This window comes from Cupressus sempervirens, chromosome 3 (genome assembly GCF_028749045.1).
Source record: "Cupressus sempervirens isolate cs-2001-9-10 chromosome 3, ASM2874904v1, whole genome shotgun sequence".
NCBI lineage: Eukaryota > Viridiplantae > Streptophyta > Pinopsida > Cupressales > Cupressaceae > Cupressus > Cupressus sempervirens.
The window spans coordinates 846,257-868,440 of record NC_143120.1 but is presented as its reverse complement, the minus strand read 5'-3'; the positions used below and the strand labels follow the sequence as shown (position 1 = coordinate 868,440).

The following is a 22,184-nucleotide window of genomic DNA, read 5'->3' as shown; positions in this document are numbered from 1 at the left end:
ACATTGGATTTGAAATTTTTGAGAATATCATATTCTAATTTCCGCTCAAATCCGCGATCCAAAATAGAGAGGACATTATTTAAGATGCATTTTGTTTTTTAATGTTGATACTAGATTAAAAGGAAAAGTTAATTAAACGTTTTATTTTTCAATGCTTGAAAAGTTTTAAAAGAGGGTGTTAACCATTTTTACGCTATTTCGGATGAACTCCAAAGTAAGTGTGGAAAAACCCTCAATCCTCAAACGCATTAATTGTCCTTTACAAAGACTTGTTATTCTTATCCATTAGTCAAACAATTAAAGGGCATCGTTTTCAATAGATTATAATTGTTGATATTTTGGTGAAAAATTAACTTGGTCTGTAGGGTGCACATCAGCCTCCAGACAATTGCTTAAGTGTACGTGCTTTCGCGCCAAAACATTTCCCGCCAACTCCATTTTCATCCCGGGACAAGCACAAAGAGCCCCTCAAACCCTATCCATCAGCAACACAAAGCATAGTTTTTTCTTCTTTTCAATCTTCTCCTGCCTTATTCAGTGGGCAGCCAATTCTTTTCAGCCTACACTGATGGTAAGTCGTCTATGCAATCGGCGCTTTGATTTGTTTGTTCAGATACCGAAAGGAAAAAATGATTTTGGCTTGTAGCCCAAATCGGCTTTAAATTTATATTCGAGTTGTTCTTGGATGAAATCTACAGTTACACATCGCTCTTTCATTCGGATTCAGAATTTATTGGCTTTTTTATGCCATGTGTTTCGGGCGTGTAGCAGTCTCTTTTTAATACCACCGGGAGGAGTTAGTTGTTATTTGGGTTTCGAGTAACTTGTTAAAACTATAATGCAGGACTCTGATGCATCAACGCCTGGATCCCCAACATCTGGTGGAGGGTTTAGCACTGATCGCCTCCCACCAACAACAAGCCGAAGCAGTCCAAGAAATAGAAGCTCAACCCAGTCCTTGTCAGATGAGGCAGAAGTTGATCCAGATATTGTGGTTGATGACATTGACGGCGGTGATGAAGAGGACGAAGAGGGAGAGGACCTTTACACGGACAATTTTATGCAGCAGTAAGTTTGTTTCTTGTCCTTCCTCTTTTTCATTGTTTACCTAATTCTATAGTTGGTTCAAAGATATATCTATAATTTACAGCCTAACCCATTAAGCAGGGCTCAATTTCCAGATCTGCTGCTCATTGTTCTAGAACCCTGTGAAATAGGCACACTATGGACTGTTTCCTGCCCTGATCTTCTTTTTTTTACTACCGAGGGGTTCATTCCTCATTTGTTTGTTTCTGTGTATTCTTATCCTGGTTCAAGTGCCTCGAGTTTAGCTTCTTTTTCGTGCTTTCAATGTTAATGTATTTAATCACTACACACCCTCTCTCCTTTTCATACTTCTGGAATTTTCTTAGCGCCGTTTCATCATATGTAGATTTATTTTAAGAATTATTGGCATTCTTTGCCCCCTGACGGTCTTTAGTCTTTTACTTCTTGCCTTTTACAGACTTATAGTTTTCATTGCCTACATTTGTAACTTAACTTATTTTGCGAGTGTGCCGAAATGCGACCTCTGAATCCCAGTTGTAACAGGTGATCCTCAAGTGCCAGAGCAATGGTTAGATGGTTTAGTTTGTTTTCGTTTGGATTAATACAATGTTATAGAGTCATAGTGTGTTGTTATGCATCTATTTTTTTAGCACCTTTGTGAAATCTGGTAGTGTATTCTATGGCAAATGCACAAACCCAACTGAGTTCTGTTTAAGTTAGTCAATGCATGTTAGAGTATGAAACATCTCATTTGTCAAGAGAGTAGAAGAGGGAAGTGAATGCGTTTAAGTTGTCCATTTACAGGGACTACCAACGTTTGGAAGCACAGGATCGATATGAGTCTGTAGATTTGGATGACGAACTGCAAGATGAAAGAAGTTTTGATCAGATTATGGCGGATCGTCGAGCGGCAGATGCTGTGCTTGATGCAAGGGGAGGTGCTTCTGTAAACAGAAAGCTTCCTAGGATTTTACGTGATCAAGGTAATTAATCCTTACATGAATTCCTGCAACATAAGTATGCCTTTCATAGCCAAGTTGTGATTGACACCCTTGAATTTTGTTGGGTAAATTAGACACAGATGATGATGCTGACTTTAGGCCACGGCGAAGACAGCGTGTCGAGCCTCCAGTCACCGACCAAACTGAGGAGGAGCCTTATGAGGTAAGTTTCTGTAATCATTTAACTTCTCTTACTGTCATCTCAATTTTCACATCCACAAGTATATTTTTCATCTTCAGAATTCTTTATCATCTCAATTATCACAGATTCACATCAGCAAGTAATCTATTTTGTTCAACTCAGAATAAGTATTCTGAAACTTTATCCAGATGAAATTAAAATTTGCTCTTGATTTATGATACTTGCTTACCTGAACAATCTGAATGAAAACATTAGAAGTAATATGCTGTATTTGATGTGGTAGTTGTTGTCTCTGACAGTTGAATATGTTGACTACGGCCAAGGAGATAGCCAAAATATTTTCTGAACAAGTTTAGGGGCATTTATTATCTCTTCTCAATTATCTTTCCCAAGCATTACACAATGCTTCTATTATCTATTCTGTAAAACATCCAATTGATTAGATGAAATGACTACCTGCTTCCTAGTCTTTTTGTGGGACGATATTAAATAGTTAGACCCTTCACATTTAAAGTGCAAAAGATGGCCAATTCTATTTGAAATGATATTTTACGAAACAGAGGGGTCATTGTCATCTCTTTTGATTGATCTTTCCCTAAGATGATAACATTCTTTATTATTAAAGTGTTTCAGTTGACTGTTAATATAATAACACATCTTAGTGATCTTTAGGGATGTTTCAACCTATTTTTTTCTTCTAGGTAACTAGTTTTACATTTATCCATGTACAGCGTTTGGTAGTTCTCATTTCTGATTTGTTAATTTTATTGGTAATTCTGTTTACTGATTGGTGGTATCAAACTTTGCAGGAGGAAGAAGATGAAGAGGGTGAATATGAAATGTACAATGTTCAAGGAACTTTAAGAGAATGGGTGACTAGAGATGAAGTTCGACGTTTCATAGCTAAGAAGTTCAGACAATTTCTAGACAGTTATGTGAACCAGAAGAGTGGAAATGGTGAATTGGAGTACATTCGGCTAATCAATGAAATGGTTGCTGGTGAGTTCGTACTGTTCTTCTGCTTAGTTTCAGAATATTAATTGTTTTCTCAAGCTTTCATGCATGCTAATTGCTTGTGATATTTGAGCTGTTACTTCATTAATCGTGCGTGGTGATTTGATGTCTGTTATTTCTTTTTCTCTTGTGCTCTTGATTTCAGCAAATAAATGTAGCTTGGAGATTGACTATAAACAGTTCATTTTTACACATCCAAACATTGCCATCTGGCTAGCTGATGCCCCTCAATCTGTGCTTGAAGTGATGGAAGAAGTAGCTCAAAACGTTGTATGGAGACTACATCCAAACTATAAAAACATTCATGATAAAATATATGTTAGAATCACAAATTTGCCTGTATATGACCAAATTCGCAACATAAGGTGTGTTCATATTGGTTCTTGTGAATTTCATTTAGTTTATAATCTATATTGGATTCAGTAAACTCAATGTTATTTAGTTTTCTAAGGTTGTTTTGTATTTTCTTTAACAGACAGGTTCATTTAAATACTATGATTCGCATTGGAGGGGTAGTGACTAGGAGATCTGGAGTTTTTCCTCAATTGCAGCAAGTCAAGTATGATTGTAACAAATGTGGCACTGTTTTAGGGCCTTTTTTTCAGAACTCATATTCCGAAGTGAAAGTAGGCTCTTGTCCTGAGTGCCAATCAAAGGGTCCATTCACAGTTAACATAGAACAGGTTAGATATTTTTGTTTTGAAAAATGGGAATTCTGAGCATTTGTTGGTTTGAAGTTAAATGGGTGATTGCAATCAACTACATGACTGCAAATTCATTTTGAGTTGTTTTGCAATTAAAAGGATGAATTTGAGGAATTGCATGACAGTGCAATGTGCTGATTGAGAAATGATGATTTATTAGGTGTCTTGTTACATCTTCTATCCTCAACACTCAGAAGCTATGATAAACAGAAATTTTGTTTGATTTGTTAAAATGCCATTGAGAAAATCATATATATATATAGAGGCATAGTTGTTTAATGTGTTTCTAATGATGGTACATTGATCATGTGTTATTTTGTTTCAAGGGCCATATTTTTCTTTAAAAGCTACTTAGAAATCTGCTCTTGTTTAATATTTATAACATTCCTGGTTCCACTTAAACAAGCATTTAATGCAAAATGCACGCAATAACTTTCTGATAAGCATGATACTTTGGTAAATTTTAGGAATATCTCAGCTTCTCACACTATAAAAACTTAAAGTCTAACATCAGAGGTTTGGCCCCTAATAGACAATGATGATTGTTCTTTCACTTACAGCTGCTGAGATTTTACATTTCATTTTAATGGTAATCTTGCCCTTATTTGTGCTTTTACAGACAATATATAGGAACTATCAAAAATTAACTCTTCAAGAAAGTCCTGGCATTGTACCACCCGGCAGGCTACCTCGGTATAAAGAAGTCATTCTCCTAAATGATTTAATAGATTGTGCACGCCCCGGGGAGGAGATAGTAAGTCTTCAATGAAGTTTTTCAAATATGGGTCAAATTTCTTAGGAATTACTTCTGACAGTACTAATTTTACATCTTTTGCTTCTATATTCTTGCAGGAGGTGACTGGGACTTACACAAATAATTTTGACATGTCATTAAATACCAAGAATGGGTTTCCAGTTTTTGCAACAGTTGTTGAAGCTAACTATGTTACAAAGAAGCAAGACTTGTTTTCTGCCTATAAACTCACAGACGAGGATAAAGCAGAAATCCAGAATCTTGCTAAGGATCCTCGCATTGGAGAAAGGGTTAGTGATTACTCTCTTATTTCAGGTTATAATCAATAGGAATCACTTCTATTAAAATCTCTAAAATGTTCAACTGATAACATTTGTTGATTACCTGGAGCTAATGTACCTCTTTGATTTGGCAATCTCAAGCTGTAACATGTTATGTGGTATATTTAAGTTTTTTTTCAATTTTGTCTATCTTTAACATTTGCCTATTCTATGCCATGTGAGCACAGATTATTAAATCTATAGCTCCATCTATTTATGGGCATGAAGACATTAAGACTGCAATAGCTCTTGCTATGTTTGGAGGGCAGGAAAAGAATGTAAAAGGCAAGCATCGTTTAAGAGGAGATATAAATTGTCTCCTCCTTGGTGACCCGGGAACAGCAAAATCTCAATTCCTTAAGTAAGAGCATATGTAGTCACCCATGTTTTATTGCTTCTAAATTAGATGTAGAATTGAACCTAATTAGTGTCTTCTTTTATCCACAAACTTCTGTAATGAACGTGTAATTTCTGACAAAAGCTTTTGAACTTAGATATGTGGAAAAAACTGCTCAGAGGGCTGTATATACGACAGGAAAGGGTGCTTCAGCAGTTGGGCTTACAGCAGCAGTCCATAAAGACCCTGTAACACGAGAGTGGACCCTGGAAGGAGGTGCTTTGGTCCTTGCTGACAGGGGTGTTTGTTTGATTGATGAGTTTGATAAGATGAACGATCAGGATAGGTGAGTCCTGAGAGAACTTGATATATTATGAGGTTTTGCAAGAACTCATTTGATTTTTGCAATCAAAATTCAAATTTATTGTAATGTGCACTTTGTAGGGTGAGTATTCATGAAGCTATGGAGCAACAGAGCATTAGCATATCCAAAGCTGGAATTGTAACATCATTGCAAGCACGATGCTCTGTTATTGCTGCAGCAAATCCAATAGGAGGAAGGTAGGAAACATGCAGATGTCTACTGAAATTATTTAATGCATGATCCTAAAAGTGTTCTATGTTGCTCATTATTGGACGGTCACTTGCAGGTATGACTCATCAAAAACATTTGCTCAAAATGTGGAGCTTACTGATCCTATTCTCTCTCGTTTTGATATACTTTGTGTTGTGAAGGTAACTCTAGACTTAAAAGTATTCATTTGGATAATCATTTTTGGGATATTTCCAATTTTATTCATGCTTTTATTAATTAACTATTTTATTTGCTAGTTATTCTTTAAATCTGTATTTTGATATTATCTTGCAGGATGTTGTTGATCCAGTCAAAGATGAGATGCTAGCAAGATTTGTTGTGGACAGTCATGCCAAGTCCCAGCCAAAAGGCTCTAACATGGAGGAGGCATCCACAAGACTTTCTCAAGATGACTCCTCAACCATGGGAAATGCATCTGATCCAGAGGTTCAAAATATATGCTTTTAATGTTCAATTTTCTGAATGAACGGACTCTTTTCCTGGGTACACTGAGCTTGTTTAGTTGTGTGCTTATCTTGTATCATTTTATTCACCTATAGATATTATCTCAAGATACATTGAGGAAGTATGTCACATATGCTAAGCTGAATGTCTTCCCAAAATTACATGATGTGGATCTGGAGAAATTAACACATGTATATGCAGATCTGAGGCGGGAATCTTCGGTATGATACTCTTGCATTGACCAGAGATTGCTGGTTTTTAATGACGTTAAAGATATTAGCATATAGTTCTTTTTAGAGTGATGCAGCTGATTCTGGATTTGATTGTGCAGTAATTCTTTGTATCAAGGTTTTGAATCACACCCCCTGATCCATCATCAGGATGAGAAGAACTGGAGGAAACAAATAATCAAATCAAATCCAGCTCTTCATCATCCTGATGATCATGGAGTGTGATTCAGAAGGTCGATAAAAAAATAATACTCCACACAATCAAAACCAGATAAGCTGCATTGCTCATTAAATAATGATGGATTGTAGAAATCTCTTCATGTTAACCTATAGCTCTTTTCACCAAATTTATGTCTTCTCTTGTTTGTTTGCAGCACGGTCAAGGAGTTCCAATTGCAGTGAGGCATATTGAATCAATGATTAGAATGTCTGAAGCACATGCTAGAATGCATCTGAGGACTTATGTGGCTGAAGAGGATGTAGATATGGCCATCAGAGTTCTGCTAGACTCCTTTATTTCAACCCAAAAGTATGGAGTTCAAAAAGCTTTGCAAAAGGTATACGCGACTGAAATTTATTCATGATGATACAAGTCAATGATAACAGCATAACTGTTATAAACTATAGCTGACTTGTTGATTCTAATACATTGGCAGAGTTTCAAAAAATACATCACCTACAAGAAGGACTACAATGAACTTTTGTTGCATCTTCTAAGAGGGCTGGTCAAGGATATCTTGCGATTTGAGGAACTGGTGTCTGGTACCAGAACTCGGCTCAATCAAGTTGAGGTCAAAGTGCAAGATTTAAGGAATAAGGTGGGAAACTCATTCTCATGCATTGCATGCCTCTCCATTCTTGATATTGGTTTTTTCTGCATTTCTACCTAACAAAACAGACATTATTGGTTTGTCGCAGGCACAGGAGTACGAAATCTTTGATCTAAAGCCATTCTTCAACAGTAGACAATTTGCAAGGGCCAATTTTACACTGGATGAAGCCGAAGGAGTAATTAGACATCCCATTGCTTGACAGCTTATTGTCATTGCTTTCATTATCTTTTGATGACCCTTAGGGCAGTTGTACTATTTTCAGAATAAGTTATGCTTGTATTGACTTCTCAGAAAATATATGGATTGTTCAGTTTGTCTCCCAATTATACAATTGTTTGCTTTTAGATACGTTTTGTTTTTCAATATTCCAAGAAACATTCTGCTGCCTGTGTTGGTTTCAAGTTGCTTTTAGTCTGCTTATATTTTATGTTTTAGTATTTAGAATAATATTGGGTACTTCGTTTACAATTCTTGAAGCTCAAATGAAATAACAGTAAAATTTCTAGTCCAATAAGTTTAAAAAATAACTAGAAACAGTCAGCACTAAGGCTGACGACAAACAGTAACGAATCAGAATTTCAAAAAACATGCCAAAGACACAAAGGACCGACCATCTCAGGGTGGTCTGAAGCCGAATTGTCCCAAGTGGCTCTACATAATAATATTTGCTAAATCGTTGAAGCAAATTTACCTCAGGGCAGATCTTACCATGTTAAAAGGCAAAATTAAACACGGGAATTATAAGGGCCACTAGCATATTGATCTTCATAAACAATTTTCTGTTTTACTTTGTTTGGAGGAGAAAATACGAACGCTTGTCTCAACTGTCAAGTGGAACCAACCCAGGGGTAAACAAGGCAATGGCCTTCTCATTGCAGTCCATCTCGTTGATAGGAATTGTAAGGTAATGCCTCCTTTAGTGAGGAGTGACAAGGCACATTCTGATCATTTTATTTCTAATAGTTCGGCATCCCCTCACCATTCCAAAGAAGCACTCTTGGAATGACTTAGCGTTGGATAAATTTCACTAATGATAATTTCATTAGCAATATGTTAAACTCAACTCCCCAACGTAGATCACCTTTAGCCACAGAGGTCAAGAATTTTGCTGAGTCTGAATGGTTGGTAAACACGAAAGCTTCCAGGAGGGGTGTTGGTTGGTTTTGAAAATTGAAATGGTTGAGATGTTGGAGAACACTGGCCCTTCCAACAGAACCATGGTCAATTTTAAAAAGAAAGCTAAGAATTTTCAAGATGTTTGGGGTGAAAAAGATTGTCCTCAATATGACTGAACTGGAGGCAGAGGCAGCAGAGGCTCTTAAGAATCTTAACTAAATCTTTAGTATGCTGTCCTGTTACTGGTTTTTTGCTGACATTTTGCCGTCTTAGCGCTGCTTGTATTTTCATGGTTTATTAGCTGATAAGCTATTTACCAGGGGATTCTCGATCGGGAAATGTAATGTCCAAGTTGGAATCCCCTTTTGTGCGCTGGATAGAGGTGCTTTGCCTGAAAACATTGCCCATATGGTGAAATTGACAGCAAGCTGCTTCCAGCGTCTCTCCTGTCACAGTAAATTTAGTTGCAGAGAAACAAAGACATGGACCTCCTTGGTGGCAAGGGGTTTTTCTTTCTTGGCACATTGTTAATTTCCAACAGTGGTGGGGTAAAGAGATAGTAGGAGATTCAGCATAGATATGATAGTTAGGGAATATTTTGGCAGATTTTCTTTGGCTGAGGTTTCTGAGTTTCTTCCTGCTCCCGTTGGCTTTTGATTCTTCGAGGTTTTGGATTTGTCCCAGTTTTACTTTATGAGGTATGTATTCAAACCCCGTCATATTACTGCAACAAAAGAATCATGACCTGTATTTTCTTGGGGGCATGTATTTCATGTTTCTCATTGTAATTGCATCCAGTGTGTTTGGGTCACTACATCATTCCTTAACAAGTTCCGATTGGAATGATGTTCATCATCCTCGGTAGCCAAACAAGTGAAACAGGGAAGCAACTGGAGTTTCAATATTGTATCATAGGACAGTACTGCCCCTGTTTGACAAAAAGCCTACACAGTAGTGGATAGCAAAACTTGAACATTTTAAAATTAATATAATCACATGTTACCAATCACCAAGAGTTGGTAACACACTGAGCAATCCCACTCAACAAATGTAAGAGTAACCAAGTAGGTCAAAACTCCTATGGAGAAAAAACAAAAATCAGAACTTAAAAAAATTAACCCTTGATTAAAAATTATATCCATTTACCTACTACAATAATCCTGAGAGCCCCCGGATGAATGGGAAGGAACAACACAAATTTCTCCAATCTATGGAAATTATTGCATGGGATTTATGGTGCTTTCCCACTGGATAGTGACTTAGGATAAACACCAAGAAAAGGTGTTAATTAGCAAAAAGTAAAATTAACCAGTCCTATTCCAGCTTACTTTGTGTTCCCTCATTCCCCTTCCTCTGACCAACTTTTAATATCTTCAACCTTGCAGTATGGTTAAGACATTGAGAACGATAGTAAATAAGTGTTGCTTAGGCCAACTAGCAGTGAGACACACACCATAGAAGAAAGATAATCATAGCTATCCCTTTGAAAATTCAACATTGCAATTGAAATCTTATTATTGTGCTACCATAACTGAGATTCCAAGCCAAAGTTGAAAAGAGAAGCTTCATACTGATGCAATATGTTTTGAGTTTCCAAAACTTGCACACAACCATGAGGATGAAGAGCAAGATGAAAATAAGACGAGCCAAGTAGCATTTGGGTAAAACAGACAAAAAACTCATAAAGGAAAGAAATTTGAGGAGCGCATTTGGGTAAAACAGACAAAAAACTCATAAAGGAAAGAAATTTGAGGAGCAGGTAGCTTACTAACAGAGGATCCATAGAAAAATCACAACTCATGACCCAAGTGAATTTTGATTCAGTGCTAAAAGCAGAAAGACTATCATTGCAGAACCCCAGGTTAAAAATCATTGATTGATCTCGTCCTCTGGTTGATCTGGATTTCATTGCACAAGGACTTCACTATACATCAAGCAGCAGTTTGACAAATACAATTTCAAAGGCTCAGTTTAAAAAAATAGAGGAAAGAAGTTGCTGGCAAATCATTCTTCACAATTTGAAAGCTGTGAGTTCTCAAGTATTGCAGCATCAAGATGAAGTATGTGGAACAGGTGCAAATTTTAACTCCAGGAAAAGAAGATGCTCACAAATCATCTCCCTTAATGGTTAGCTTGACTTTTTAGCTTTTCCTCATTTATGCATCATCTTTAATTCAATAGGGTATGGAGCTATAATGAATAGGAAACATGTTGTGTTTATTTGGATTTTCAAATTAGAATTAATGCATTTTTACATTGACATTTTCGGTCACATTCATGATCGATCATACTCTAGGATCCAAATGGTGGATGTAAACTACCGTTTCTTCAAAAATCCACTTCAATGAACAGTGAAAATCTGAATGCTAAATTGTATTTATTTGTGTAATCTGAATGCTGTTGAAAGTATAAAGTATATTGACAAAGATAGTAGGTCTTCAATTAAGATGAAAGTGAAACTCAACGGAAGATTTGGAGCATATACATGCAGGAACCCAACAACCTTCCTTGTGGATATGAAGCAAATAGAACATTCTTATAAGAGTACAAATTGTTTACTAACTCTCGTTATTCCAAGTTCAACTTACAGTTGCTCAAACAAAATCACAAGTCAGGAAATTGAAGTTCAATTCTGAATTGCAAGAGTGATTAATTCAGTTCGAGTAGGAGATTGATGGCCTTAGATTTGTCCACGTGGGGAAATACTTTCACCCACCATTTAATAATTGGTGTGATGACTTGGTCGATTGTTCAAAAATTGGAAATAAATATGTCTCATTATATTGTCTCAAAGAAAATCACAAGTCAAGAAATTCAAGTTCAAAACAGATTATTTCTGTTTGAGTAGGAGATTGATGGCCTTGGATTTGTCCATGTTGGGAAAATACTTTCACCCACCACTTAATACTTTGAATTTGATAACTCTCAATTGTTCAAAAAGTTGGAAATAAATACATGTCTCATGGCTTTTGTATTGTATATTTAGTAATCTTCTCACAGGATGGTTTAACTTTTGTTTTAGGATCTAAATGTTTTTTATATTGTTCAGTTGCAAACTGTGGGCGCTGGTCTTTATAGAATAACAAAATGTTTCTGAAGTATGTTGTATCGATTCAGCAGTGTTTTTTGAGGGGATATAAGAATTGCTTATTTTTTTTCTATTGAGCTGCAAGTGCAGTATTGCCATTCTAGCTTGCATTATCCTTGAGATTGCGTGGCTTCTCCCTTTGAAATCTGAGAATCTTTGACCTTTTCTTGGTTGCAAAATCATGGAAGCATTTCTGTGATGAACCTCCTTATAGCAATATCGTGAGAATGCTCGAAATAACAGAATACAAAGTGATAGCAGAACTCAGAATGAATCTACTGATCGCAGGCCACTTCGAGGGGGTAACCTCCTTTGAGCAAGCTCAATACAATAAATTCGTCCGTGCCCATCAAGGGCCTCAACCTATTCTTATATACTGAGTACGATCTAGAAAAGTAATACTACCTATGCATGTGGGATAATAAAATATACTCACGGGACGACTTACAAAGCATATGCGTCCAACAACACTACTCTAACAAAATAAACAGAAGGAACACACAAGTTCCTAACATCCCCTCTCCCTTAGAAAAAAGCTTTGTCCTCAAAGCGTAAGGTGTGGAAATTGTTGTTGAATCTGAAGAAGGGGTTCCCAGGTAGCATCCTCTGGTTGCATGCCATGCCACTGAATCAAGACCTCAGAGATGGAGCGAGAGCGAAGCTGGCGAGTGCGTTGGTCAATGATTGCCACCGGCTCTAGGATAATGGATCCTTCCGTATCCATTTCAGGGAGAGTAGTTTGTGCTCTGACAGTGGTACCCAGAACTTTCTTTAGACAAGAAACATGAAAGACTGGATGAATGCGGGAAGAAGGAGGAAGTTCCAGTTTATAAGCAACTGAACCAATCTTCTGCAGAACCTTATAAGGCCCATAAAATTTTGGGGCCAGCTTATGACGCCCTTTCAGCTTTAGGGAGGATTGTTTGTATGGCTGTAGACGAAGAAAAACCATATCCCCAACTTGAAATGAGCGCTCAGAACGGTGTTGATCTGCTTGCTGTTTCATCCGATTACGGGCCATGTGAAGATTATCCTGTAAGGTACGAAGAATCTGATCCCTGCTGCGGAGAACTATGTCAACTGCCTGGACTGGTGAGCTGTTGGGAGTGTAGGGAAGGAGCACTGGAGGTGCCTGACCATAGACTGCTTCATATGGAGTCATTTTAGAGGCAGTGTGGTAAGAGGTATTGTACCACCATTCAGCTAAAGGGAGCCACTTGGCCCACTGATGTTGCTGTTCGGAAGTGAAGCAACGAAGATAAGTTTCCAAGCATTTATTGACAATTTCAGTTTGACCATCAGTTTGTGGGTGATAGCCCGAACTCATCTTCAGTTTGGTGCCAGTTTTCTGAAACAGTTCAGTCCAAAAATGACTGGTAAAAGTTGCATCACGATCAGAGACAATGGAAGAAGGGAGTCCATGAAGACGAAATATCTGGTCCATGAAGATTTGTGCAACAGAGGAGGCAGTATAGGGGTGGCTGAGGGCACAAAAATGACTATATTTCGAGAGACGATCAACCACAACCAAGATCACTGTCTTGCCACCGGATTTAGGAAGCCCTTCAATGAAATCCATAGAAATATCAGTCCAAATCCGTGTAGGGATGGGCAATGGTTCGAGCAAGCCAGGAAGGAGGGTCGTTTCACCCTTGTGGCGTTGGCAAGTATCACATTCAGCCACCATCTGTTGAATCGTCTGTTTCATCCCTTTCCAAAAGAAGTTTCTCCTTGCTCGCTCATAAGTTTTGAAGAAGCCTGAGTGCCCTGCTGAAGGAGAAGCATGGAGTTCATAAAAAATAGCCTGATGTAGAGCTGGGTTCTGAGGAAGCACTAGCCGACCCTTGTATCGAAGAGAAGCACCATCCCAAGAGTAATGTGGTATAGCAGAAGGATTATTGGCTAGCTGGTGAATGATTTGAGATAAAGAAGAGTCACTGTCATAGCCCTGCTGAACAGACGCTAACCAATTGGGAATGGGCATAGAAATAGCGGAAAGGGAAGCTTGATTATCAAATGTGCGAGAAAGAGCATCTGCCACAATATTCTCCTTACCCTTCTTGTAGGTGATCTCATAATCATACCCCATGAGTTTGCTGACCCATTTCTGTTGTGTAGGAGAGGATACCCGTTGTTCCAGGAAGTATTTCAGACTTTGGTGATCGGTTCTGATGCAAAAATGACTCCCTAAGAGGTATGGCCGCCACTTCTGTACAGCATGCAAAATAGCCATCATTTCTTTTTCATAAGTAGAGAGGGCTAGATTCTTACCAGAGAGGGCTTTGCTAGTGAATGCAATAGGATGGTCATCTTGCAGGAGAACAGCACCCAATCCATTGCCGCAAGCATCACTCTCAATAGTGAAGGGTTTGGAAAAATCTGGCATTGCGAGAACAGGTGTACTGCACATAGCCTGTTTCAGTTGTTCAAATGCAGTCTCAGCAACAGGGGTCCAGGAGAAGGCATCCTTTTTTAACAGAGCTGTCAATGGTGCTGCAATTTTCCCGTAATCTTTGACAAACTTGCGGTAGTAGCCAGTCAACCCCAAAAAACCCCGAAGGCTCGTGAGAGTTTTAGGATGCGGCCAAGTTTTCATGGCATCTATTTTTGTAGGATCCACCCGCACTCCATGGTGTGCAACAATATGCCCGAGATACTCCACTTCCTCCTGGCCAAACACACATTTAGATAGTTTTGCATAGAGTTGATGATCAGAGAGAAGTTGCAAGACAAGCTCCAAATGATGGAGATGCTCAGCCCAAGTTTTGCTATATATGAGGATATCATCAAAGAAGACCAGAATGAATTTTCGGAGGTATGGCCGAAATATGTTATTCATCACTGCCTGAAATGTTGAAGGAGCATTCGTGAGGCCAAAGGGCATGACTAAAAATTCATAGTGACCATCATGTGTGCGGAAGGCAGTTTTAGGTATATCCTCCTCATTAACCCGAATTTGATGATACCCAGAACGAAGATCTAACTTGGAGAAAAAATGAGCCCCATGAAGTTCATCAAGAAGTTCATCAACAACTGGAATGGGAAACTTGTCCTTTATAGTGAGATGATTAAGTGCTCGGAAATCAATGCAGAGTCGCCATGACCCATCTTTTTTGCGAACAAGCAGAACTGGAGAAGAAAAGGAACTGGTACTAGGGCGAATAATACCTTGCTTCAGTAAGTCACGGACAAGTATCTCGATTTCGGTCTTCTGATGAAATGGGTAGCGGTAGGGCCTGATGTTGGGCGGAACACTGCCAGGAAGGAGCTGAATACGGTGGTCCTCTGGACGAGAAGGAGGTAATCCCACAGGTTCAGCAAATACACCAGAATACTTGTCCAAAATGTGTTGGAGATCGGCAGGAGTGCTAGAGACTGCTGATGGCTGCATCTGAATGGAATGGAGCTGAGTGATGACACCATGTGAATTCTTCTTAAGAAGTTTTTCCATACGGTGTGAACTGATGATGCTGAGAGACCCGGGTTGTAAGCCTTTCAAAGTGTGTTGGTGCCCCTCGGCTGAAAACTGCATCCAAAGTTCAGCAAAATCCCAGAGAATGGGGCCAAGAGTGCGTAACCATTGGGCACCCAAAACCACATCACAGCCACCTAAGGGTAAGGCAAACATGTCAGAGCGCATGTTATAATCGCCAATAGAGAGACGCACATTGCGACATTTTCCTTTACAAGGTAAAGTGCCCCCATTGGCAATCATGACTTCAAAGCTAGAGCAAGGATGGATAAAGCAATCAGCCTGTTTGGCTATTCGTGGATCAATGAAGTTATGAGTGCTACCAGAATCAATGAGTATAGTAAGAGGGATCTTCTTGAAGAAACCCTGGACCCGCATGGTTTGTGGAGTAGTGACTCCTGCCAAAGCATGGACAGATATCTCTGGTGGAGCTTCTGGTGAAGGAGGTTCAGGCTGGTGAGGCTCAACCTCATCATCCACTGTTTCCTGAGCATCTACATATTCTTCCAGTTCCGGTGGAGAATCCACATCCAAGAGATAGAGCTTTTGCTGAACACATCTATGGCCCCGAGACCATTTCTCATCACAATTATAACAAAGCCCTTTGTCTCGCCTGACTCGCATCTCTGTTTCAGACAAGTGCTTGATCGGAGTAGTTCTGGGAGCTGGTATGACTGGAGGGTTGTGAGAACCTGTATTTCTGAATGGAACAAAATTAGATCTGGAGCGTTGTAGAGCACTAATCTTGTCTTCCGCTAACTTAGCCAACCCAAGGGCTTCCATCATTGTAGTAGGTCGAAACATTTTGACTTCTGAGCGAAGTGCATCCTTCAGACCACTGACAAAACAACTACGGAAGAATTCATCAGACAAGCCCTCTGTGTGATTAGCTAATTTTTCAAACTCTGTCTGGTATTCTCTTACAGTGCCTGTTTGACGCAGTTTAGTGAGTGCTCCTGTGAAATCATCAAAGGAACTAGGGCCAAAGCGCTCCAAAATGAGGGTGCACAATTCTCTCCATGTTGGGCCTACATTAGCCTTGATGTACCAACGGAACCATTGAAGAGCTTCATGTTCCAAATGAAAAGATGCAAGGGGGACTTTGTGGTTATCCAAAGTATTATGCAAGCTGAAATACTGCTCTGCCCTATAGATCCATCCAGTCGGATCAGAACCATCGAAGCGTGGAAAATCAAGCTTTGGTCCACGGAAATTGCCAGAAGAGGACCCAGTATCTCCTGAATGGTTTCGGCTCATGGCTGACTGCTGAAAGTTAAGACCCAGAATTTTGTCATCCAGATCTTGAAGTTTGGTTTTGAGGGATGCCATTTCTTCTTCCATGATTTTTGCTCCTGTACGCGTAACAACCATAAAGCAAGGTTTTTTTTTTTTTTTTTGAACAGTCGACTTAGAAAAATTCACTCACAGACAGAACAACTGAAAAGAGTTATTGCAATAACAAGAGATATTAGAAGTGAGAGGAACCTGAAGGCCACGACAGAAAAAAAAATTTGATGTAATTTCCACCCAGCGAGCCCAAGAGAGTGCTCTGATACCAGATGTGATGAACCTCCTTATAGCAATATCGTGAGAATGCTCGAAATAACAGAATACAAAGTGATAGCAGAACTCAGAATGAATCTACTGATCGCAGGCCACTTCGAGGGGGTAACCTCCTTTGAGCAAGCTCAATACAATAAATTCGTCCGTGCCCATCAAGGGCCTCAACCTATTCTTATATACTGAGTACGATCTAGAAAAGTAATACTACCTATGCATGTGGGATAATAAAATATACTCACGGGACGACTTACAAAGCATATGCGTCCAACAACACTACTCTAACAAAATAAACAGAAGGAACACACAGGTTCCTAACAATTTCCTACTACATGTCTTTGAGGTATTGACCTTCATGGATTTGTTTGTAATTTATTTGAACCACCCTTTTTCTTGTCTTTAACTTCAAAATTTGTGATGATATCAAAGTGATTAATAAAGTTACTCTTTGAGAATAGCTTGGAATTTTCTTGTAGGTTGTGTTGCTTATCTTAACTCTGGCACTGATGTAAAGGTAAAATATGAACTTCATAATGGATTAGATCTTTAAGATTAGTACGGTAGGAAGGATTCTGATGGTTTTTGATTGTTTTTCTGTTTTGAAAAAGCTTGAACTTTCAAGTTATTCTAAATTTATTTTCAATGGGTAGTTTAGCTCACAAAACTCTTTCTACAATATGAACTTAATAACGAGTTGAAGTAGGCTTCTTATATGGAGTAGTCTTTATGCAACTGTTTGCATGAAATGTTAATTTGTAGTTGGCACAAAAAATTCTAATGTGAACTATTTTGAGTTTGATCAGCTTTTACTAGAGTATGTGCTTTAACTACAACCAGTGCTAAATCGGAACATGGAGTGCAAATGAATGAGAGACATCATTTTGTTGTTGAGAAGTGGCTCTAGGGTTTTCATAGCACTGTTGCCATCTTCTATATCTTATCTTACTTTGTTGTTTTAAGGGTCATTTTGTGGAGTGCAAATGGATGAGACTATTGTTGCTATTGTTGAGATTTGGATGTAGGGTTTTTAGAACATTATTACAATCTTCTATATATTGACATGTCTTACTTTGTTGTTTGAAGGGTCATTTTGTAGATTTTATTTGACCATGATGGTGTGCAATAACTTGATAGGCATTGCAATTTCAGAATTTGCGTGCTTTCCAAAAGTTTCATGGACTTTGTTCAAATATCTAAGAATATAATTTGTCTCTTTAAATTAGTTACTAATATCATTGAATATGTAAATTGTAGCATGCAATCAATATAATGGACCAACAATTAGTGTAACCCTTGGGCCTGCCAGGACACGTGCTAGACTTTTAAGCAACCTTTTCTAAAATAGGTTTAGGGTTCCCACAAAATCCCCTTGTTCCTTAATAAAAATCTCCACAATGTAGAAGGCAATGTGATTGAAGAGGGATGGACTTTATTACCATCCACAGTCACATAGGATATTGTTTGGAGCAGCAAGTTTATTACACAGTTGCCACCAAATATTCATTGGTTAATAAAGGGTATTGAAAGGAAAGGTTATTCCAATCTTTGTTGCTTGTGTTATAAGGAATACAACAAGAAGGTTAGAGATTTTATTTTATTTTATTTTAAAAAACAATTTTCCGTGTTAAGACTTACTTTGACTCAACCTTCATAATAATAAGAAATTACACTTTGGCTAACCTAACTTGTTCCGAATTCGCTACCATCTAATAATGTCCAAAGTCTTCCTACTTGCATTTCTAAAACATAGGCAACCAAATGTGACAAAATATTGGACTTCTCATCTTGTCATACCCATAAATATTGCCTCGCCTCCTAATATTCTAAAGGTAAACTTGAGAACCTAGTTGAAATTGGGTGCTAATTAATGCATTCCTTTTGAGAATAAAAAATTGAGGACAAAATTATGAGGAAAAAGTCATCTTCCTAAGGAAACGTTGATATAATCGAAATATTCCAAAAAGTACAAGATTTGGAATGAATATCGAGTCTATTTTATAGTTACAACTTAAAATTCCATAGTTAGCTTTGAAAGGGCGTTGAAAGAAAAATGATTCTAGTCTTCGTTGTTGGTATCATAATGAATACAACAAGAAGGCTTGAGAAAACAACCCTTTTAGGTATTTTCCTAGTGATGATTTATTTTGACTCAACTTTTGTAATAATAAGAAATTACACTTTTGCCAAATGTAATGTCCCCTTCTCCGCGCTAGACCTATTGGCACCTAGTTGGTCTATCTTTCTATTCGAATAGGCGAATGACATTTGTTTTAGGATGCCATCCAGTCACAATTTCTTTTGGTTTCAATAGAAGAGATATTTAAGTGGGAAATTCTAAGGTTAAAGTCATATCGTTTTATTAAGTTGATTTATAAAGTACTTTATTATTTAAAGTCACTTAATGAGAAAATGACTTAAGTGACTAAAAGACAAAATAGTCTTTTATCCCACATTGCTAAGCTATATGCATCTCCCCTCACTTTGAGGCTATATAAGAAAGCAGTTGCATTGGGATTGAGACCATGAATTGTTATATAATTCCAAATCCTAAAAGGTTGCTTTAATGTGACTTGGCTATTTTTTGAGAACGAAATCCCTTGAAGAAAAGAGTGAGACTAGACGCAAACCCAATGACTCACATTTCATTTCATGACTGAAACTCGGATTGGTATATTGAAAGATTGAAATAACATAGAGTTTCAGTAGCAGGGGAAAAGAATTGGTTCTTGAAGATACTTGATTGGGCTAGCGATGTATGGGTCAGTAACAAAAGACATGAGATAATGAGTAGATAGGAGAACAATCACTCCATAATCGTGGTAGTAGAGGAATGCCTTACGTGATGTGAGCTTCCCTTAGTGCGGGTTCATGGTTCAAGTTAGAATCCTACTAACAACGAACAATCACCTGGGTTAGATGTGGAGTTAGAAGTAATAGGCTGTCACCATACTCATCTCTATAGTGGACTCACACAACAACAATCATCTATCGTACATTGGCTATCAGTGTCGAAGGATAATGGTGAGACCAAGACACATAGGCTGGGAATGTTTGCGAGAGACTCACTGGTGGTATAACAAGACTTCACATGGTAGCAACATTAGTATTACCTTTCCCCACCAACACGGTGCCCTCCCATTCAACAGCACGGGTAGTCTCTCTTCAGCAGACGACTCTATCTATTGTTGAGGTTAAACTGTATGTTATCTTGCCATGAATTACATATTAGTTATGTTCACCTTTGCATGATTTTCCTTAGTGTGTTGAAGTCCGACTATCAAAGCAGTGTGGGAAATATTTTTTGATTAACTTCCATAACTCGATCTTTGCAATTCTTATAAATATTGACATACCAACATTGTAATAGCTTGCAAACAAATAAATTCAATTTGTGGAACAATTTCTGTAATTTGGTTACTATCATTAACAATGTTATAGTGACATCAATAGTTGATAGTAGATGAGTATGCCAACTGTTTGTTAAAATTCCTTGGTTAGAAGTCCAACTCCTTTTAATATTTAAGGGGGATTCTTACTGTGGTATCAGAGCCATAAGTCTTGCCATCTTGTGGGGAAACTTATTACGTAACAGGTTGGGATAAATAAGAAAAATGATAACTAGGTATGAGGAAGAAACTTTATAAATTTAGTTACCTCCAACTTGAATAGGCTGAGTCTTCATATCAGATCGACATAGAGGATAGTTATTCAGTGGATGAGGAGTTAACTTTTAGAACAGGTGAACGAGTTGAACAGTCTAAACAAGATGAACAGGCAAACAACATTCAAATGGCTCATAATGAGACTGAACAGGAATGTGAAGTAAGGGAAACATTGCGAGTGATTAGAGATGGGCAGAACAACATTGCTAATGCACTTCAATAGCTTGCGGGTACTATGCAACAACTAGATCCGGCTAACATGAGAGCCTCGAGCCATCACAGTGGAGGTGGTAGTGTGGTAGGATCACCCCGAGCTGTTAGGGCCACCACACGGAACACTGACAAGCCTTTAATGTCCATTTTTAATGCAAAGGAAGAAGTAGCACCACTAGCGGTACCAAACTTACTACCATTAAATGTTATGTTAATGTATGATGAATGGGATTTGTTCCCTAACCCATTTAAACAAAATTTGTCCTTTATTCAATACTTAAATAAAAAAAGGGAGGCAGAAAGACCATAGTAGGATACGAGACCTAGAGCACAAAGTAGGGATTTGAAGCATGCTATGAACAAACTATCTCTCCCTACTTTTGATGGTAGCAGTAAGACATTCACGAGAGCTTGGATTCACAAGCTAGTTACCTACCTAACACTTAAGCCCATGTCAGAGATAGAAGCCATTAGATTTGCTACGATGCATTTAGAGGGAGCGGCTTATGATTGGTGGCATCACGAGTTGGTCACCCAGGATCATGGTCTCATCACGTCTTATGAGACTTTCAACTCTAAGTTGATTACTCACTTTGACAGTAAGGATATAGAGGTCTATTATAGGGATTTGGTATAGTTGCGACAGGGTGGATCTCTAGATGATTTCATTGATAAGTTTCAACAGATCTTGGTGATGGTTCCAGAGATGTTAGAACAACGTAAGGTAATACTGTTTACCAAGGGTTTACAGGATAGATATAGAGGTTTGGTTAAGGTACTTAAACCAAACGCTCTGGATGATGCTATTAAGATCGCACACGATCTAGAGTCACCCTCTTCGATATTGCATCCCTCTAAGAAATCATATAAGGGGTCCACTTCATTCCAAAAGAACAAGAACCAACATAAGGCTACATTTCCTAGGATGGACTTTGAGACACAAAATGAACTTAGGAGGAAGAAGCTATGCTTCACTTCCAGAGAGCCATGGACACCAGATCATAAATGCCTTGGCAAAGGAAAATACATTACGTCAAGGTACTTTCAGAGGAGGAGGATGAGTAGCAAAAGAGCAGTGATGAGGAAGAAGGTTAGGAATGGCCACCCAGAGAGAGAAAGAAGGAATCCATTCAGAGACAACCTCCTAGCATAGCTTCCCTTTCTAGCGATTCCATGGGGCATCCCTTTCGTTTGAAGGGAATTATTGGAGGACAATGTATTGTATGTCTTTTGGATACAGGTGCATTGCATAACTTCGTTAGCACTCACTGGGTTATGAAGAGGAAATTATAGATTGATGACATACTTGAGTTCAAGGTTAGAATGGCTGCAAGAGAGAGATTGAGGTGCACAAGGAAGGCATTGGGACTTCTGATTCATTTTGATGATTTCCTTCTTGAGGAAGAATTTTATGTGGTTGATTTGGATGGACTAGATGCTATGTTGGGAAGACAGTGGTTACAAACTATTGATAGATACACAGTTGATCACGATAAGATGCAACTAGAGTTCTTATAGGACGACTGACAGGTGATCCTCAAGGCTATGCTAGAGGGTGAACCCAGGTTGATTTCAACCCACAAGATGAAGGCTATTATGAGGCATGATGACATGGAGTGGGTAGCACACTGCTCAATTTCCTCTAAGGCTAC

General features: G+C 38.4%; 1 protein-coding gene across 1 annotated transcript; it reads left to right on the top strand.

Moving 5' to 3' along the window:
- Positions 1-838: 838 nt before the first annotated feature.
- On the top strand, positions 839-7,744 carry MCM2 (minichromosome maintenance (MCM2/3/5) family protein). The gene is made up of 17 exons (XM_089817967.1): positions 839-1,068; positions 1,852-2,030; positions 2,123-2,211; positions 3,000-3,189; positions 3,350-3,569; positions 3,680-3,887; positions 4,528-4,662; positions 4,761-4,952; positions 5,171-5,343; positions 5,477-5,665; positions 5,764-5,880; positions 5,970-6,054; positions 6,188-6,340; positions 6,454-6,579; positions 6,963-7,145; positions 7,245-7,406; positions 7,507-7,744. The coding sequence occupies exons 1-17, from the start codon at positions 839-841 to the stop codon at positions 7,618-7,620; spliced, it is 2,745 nt and encodes a 914-aa protein (XP_089674093.1). The 3' UTR covers positions 7,621-7,744.
- The last annotated feature ends 14,440 nt before the right edge of the window (positions 7,745-22,184 follow it).

Excerpts from the sequence above, each read along its gene's own strand:
- MCM2 (XM_089817967.1), top strand. The coding sequence starts at position 839 with ATGCAGGACTCTGATGCATCAACGCCTGGATCCCCAACATCTGGTGGA. Across the intron at positions 3,190-3,349 it reads AATCAATGAAATGGTTGCTG|CAAATAAATGTAGCTTGGAG; the intron begins GTGAGTTCGTAC and ends TCTTGATTTCAG. Across the intron at positions 5,881-5,969 it reads GCAAATCCAATAGGAGGAAG|GTATGACTCATCAAAAACAT; the intron begins GTAGGAAACATG and ends GGTCACTTGCAG.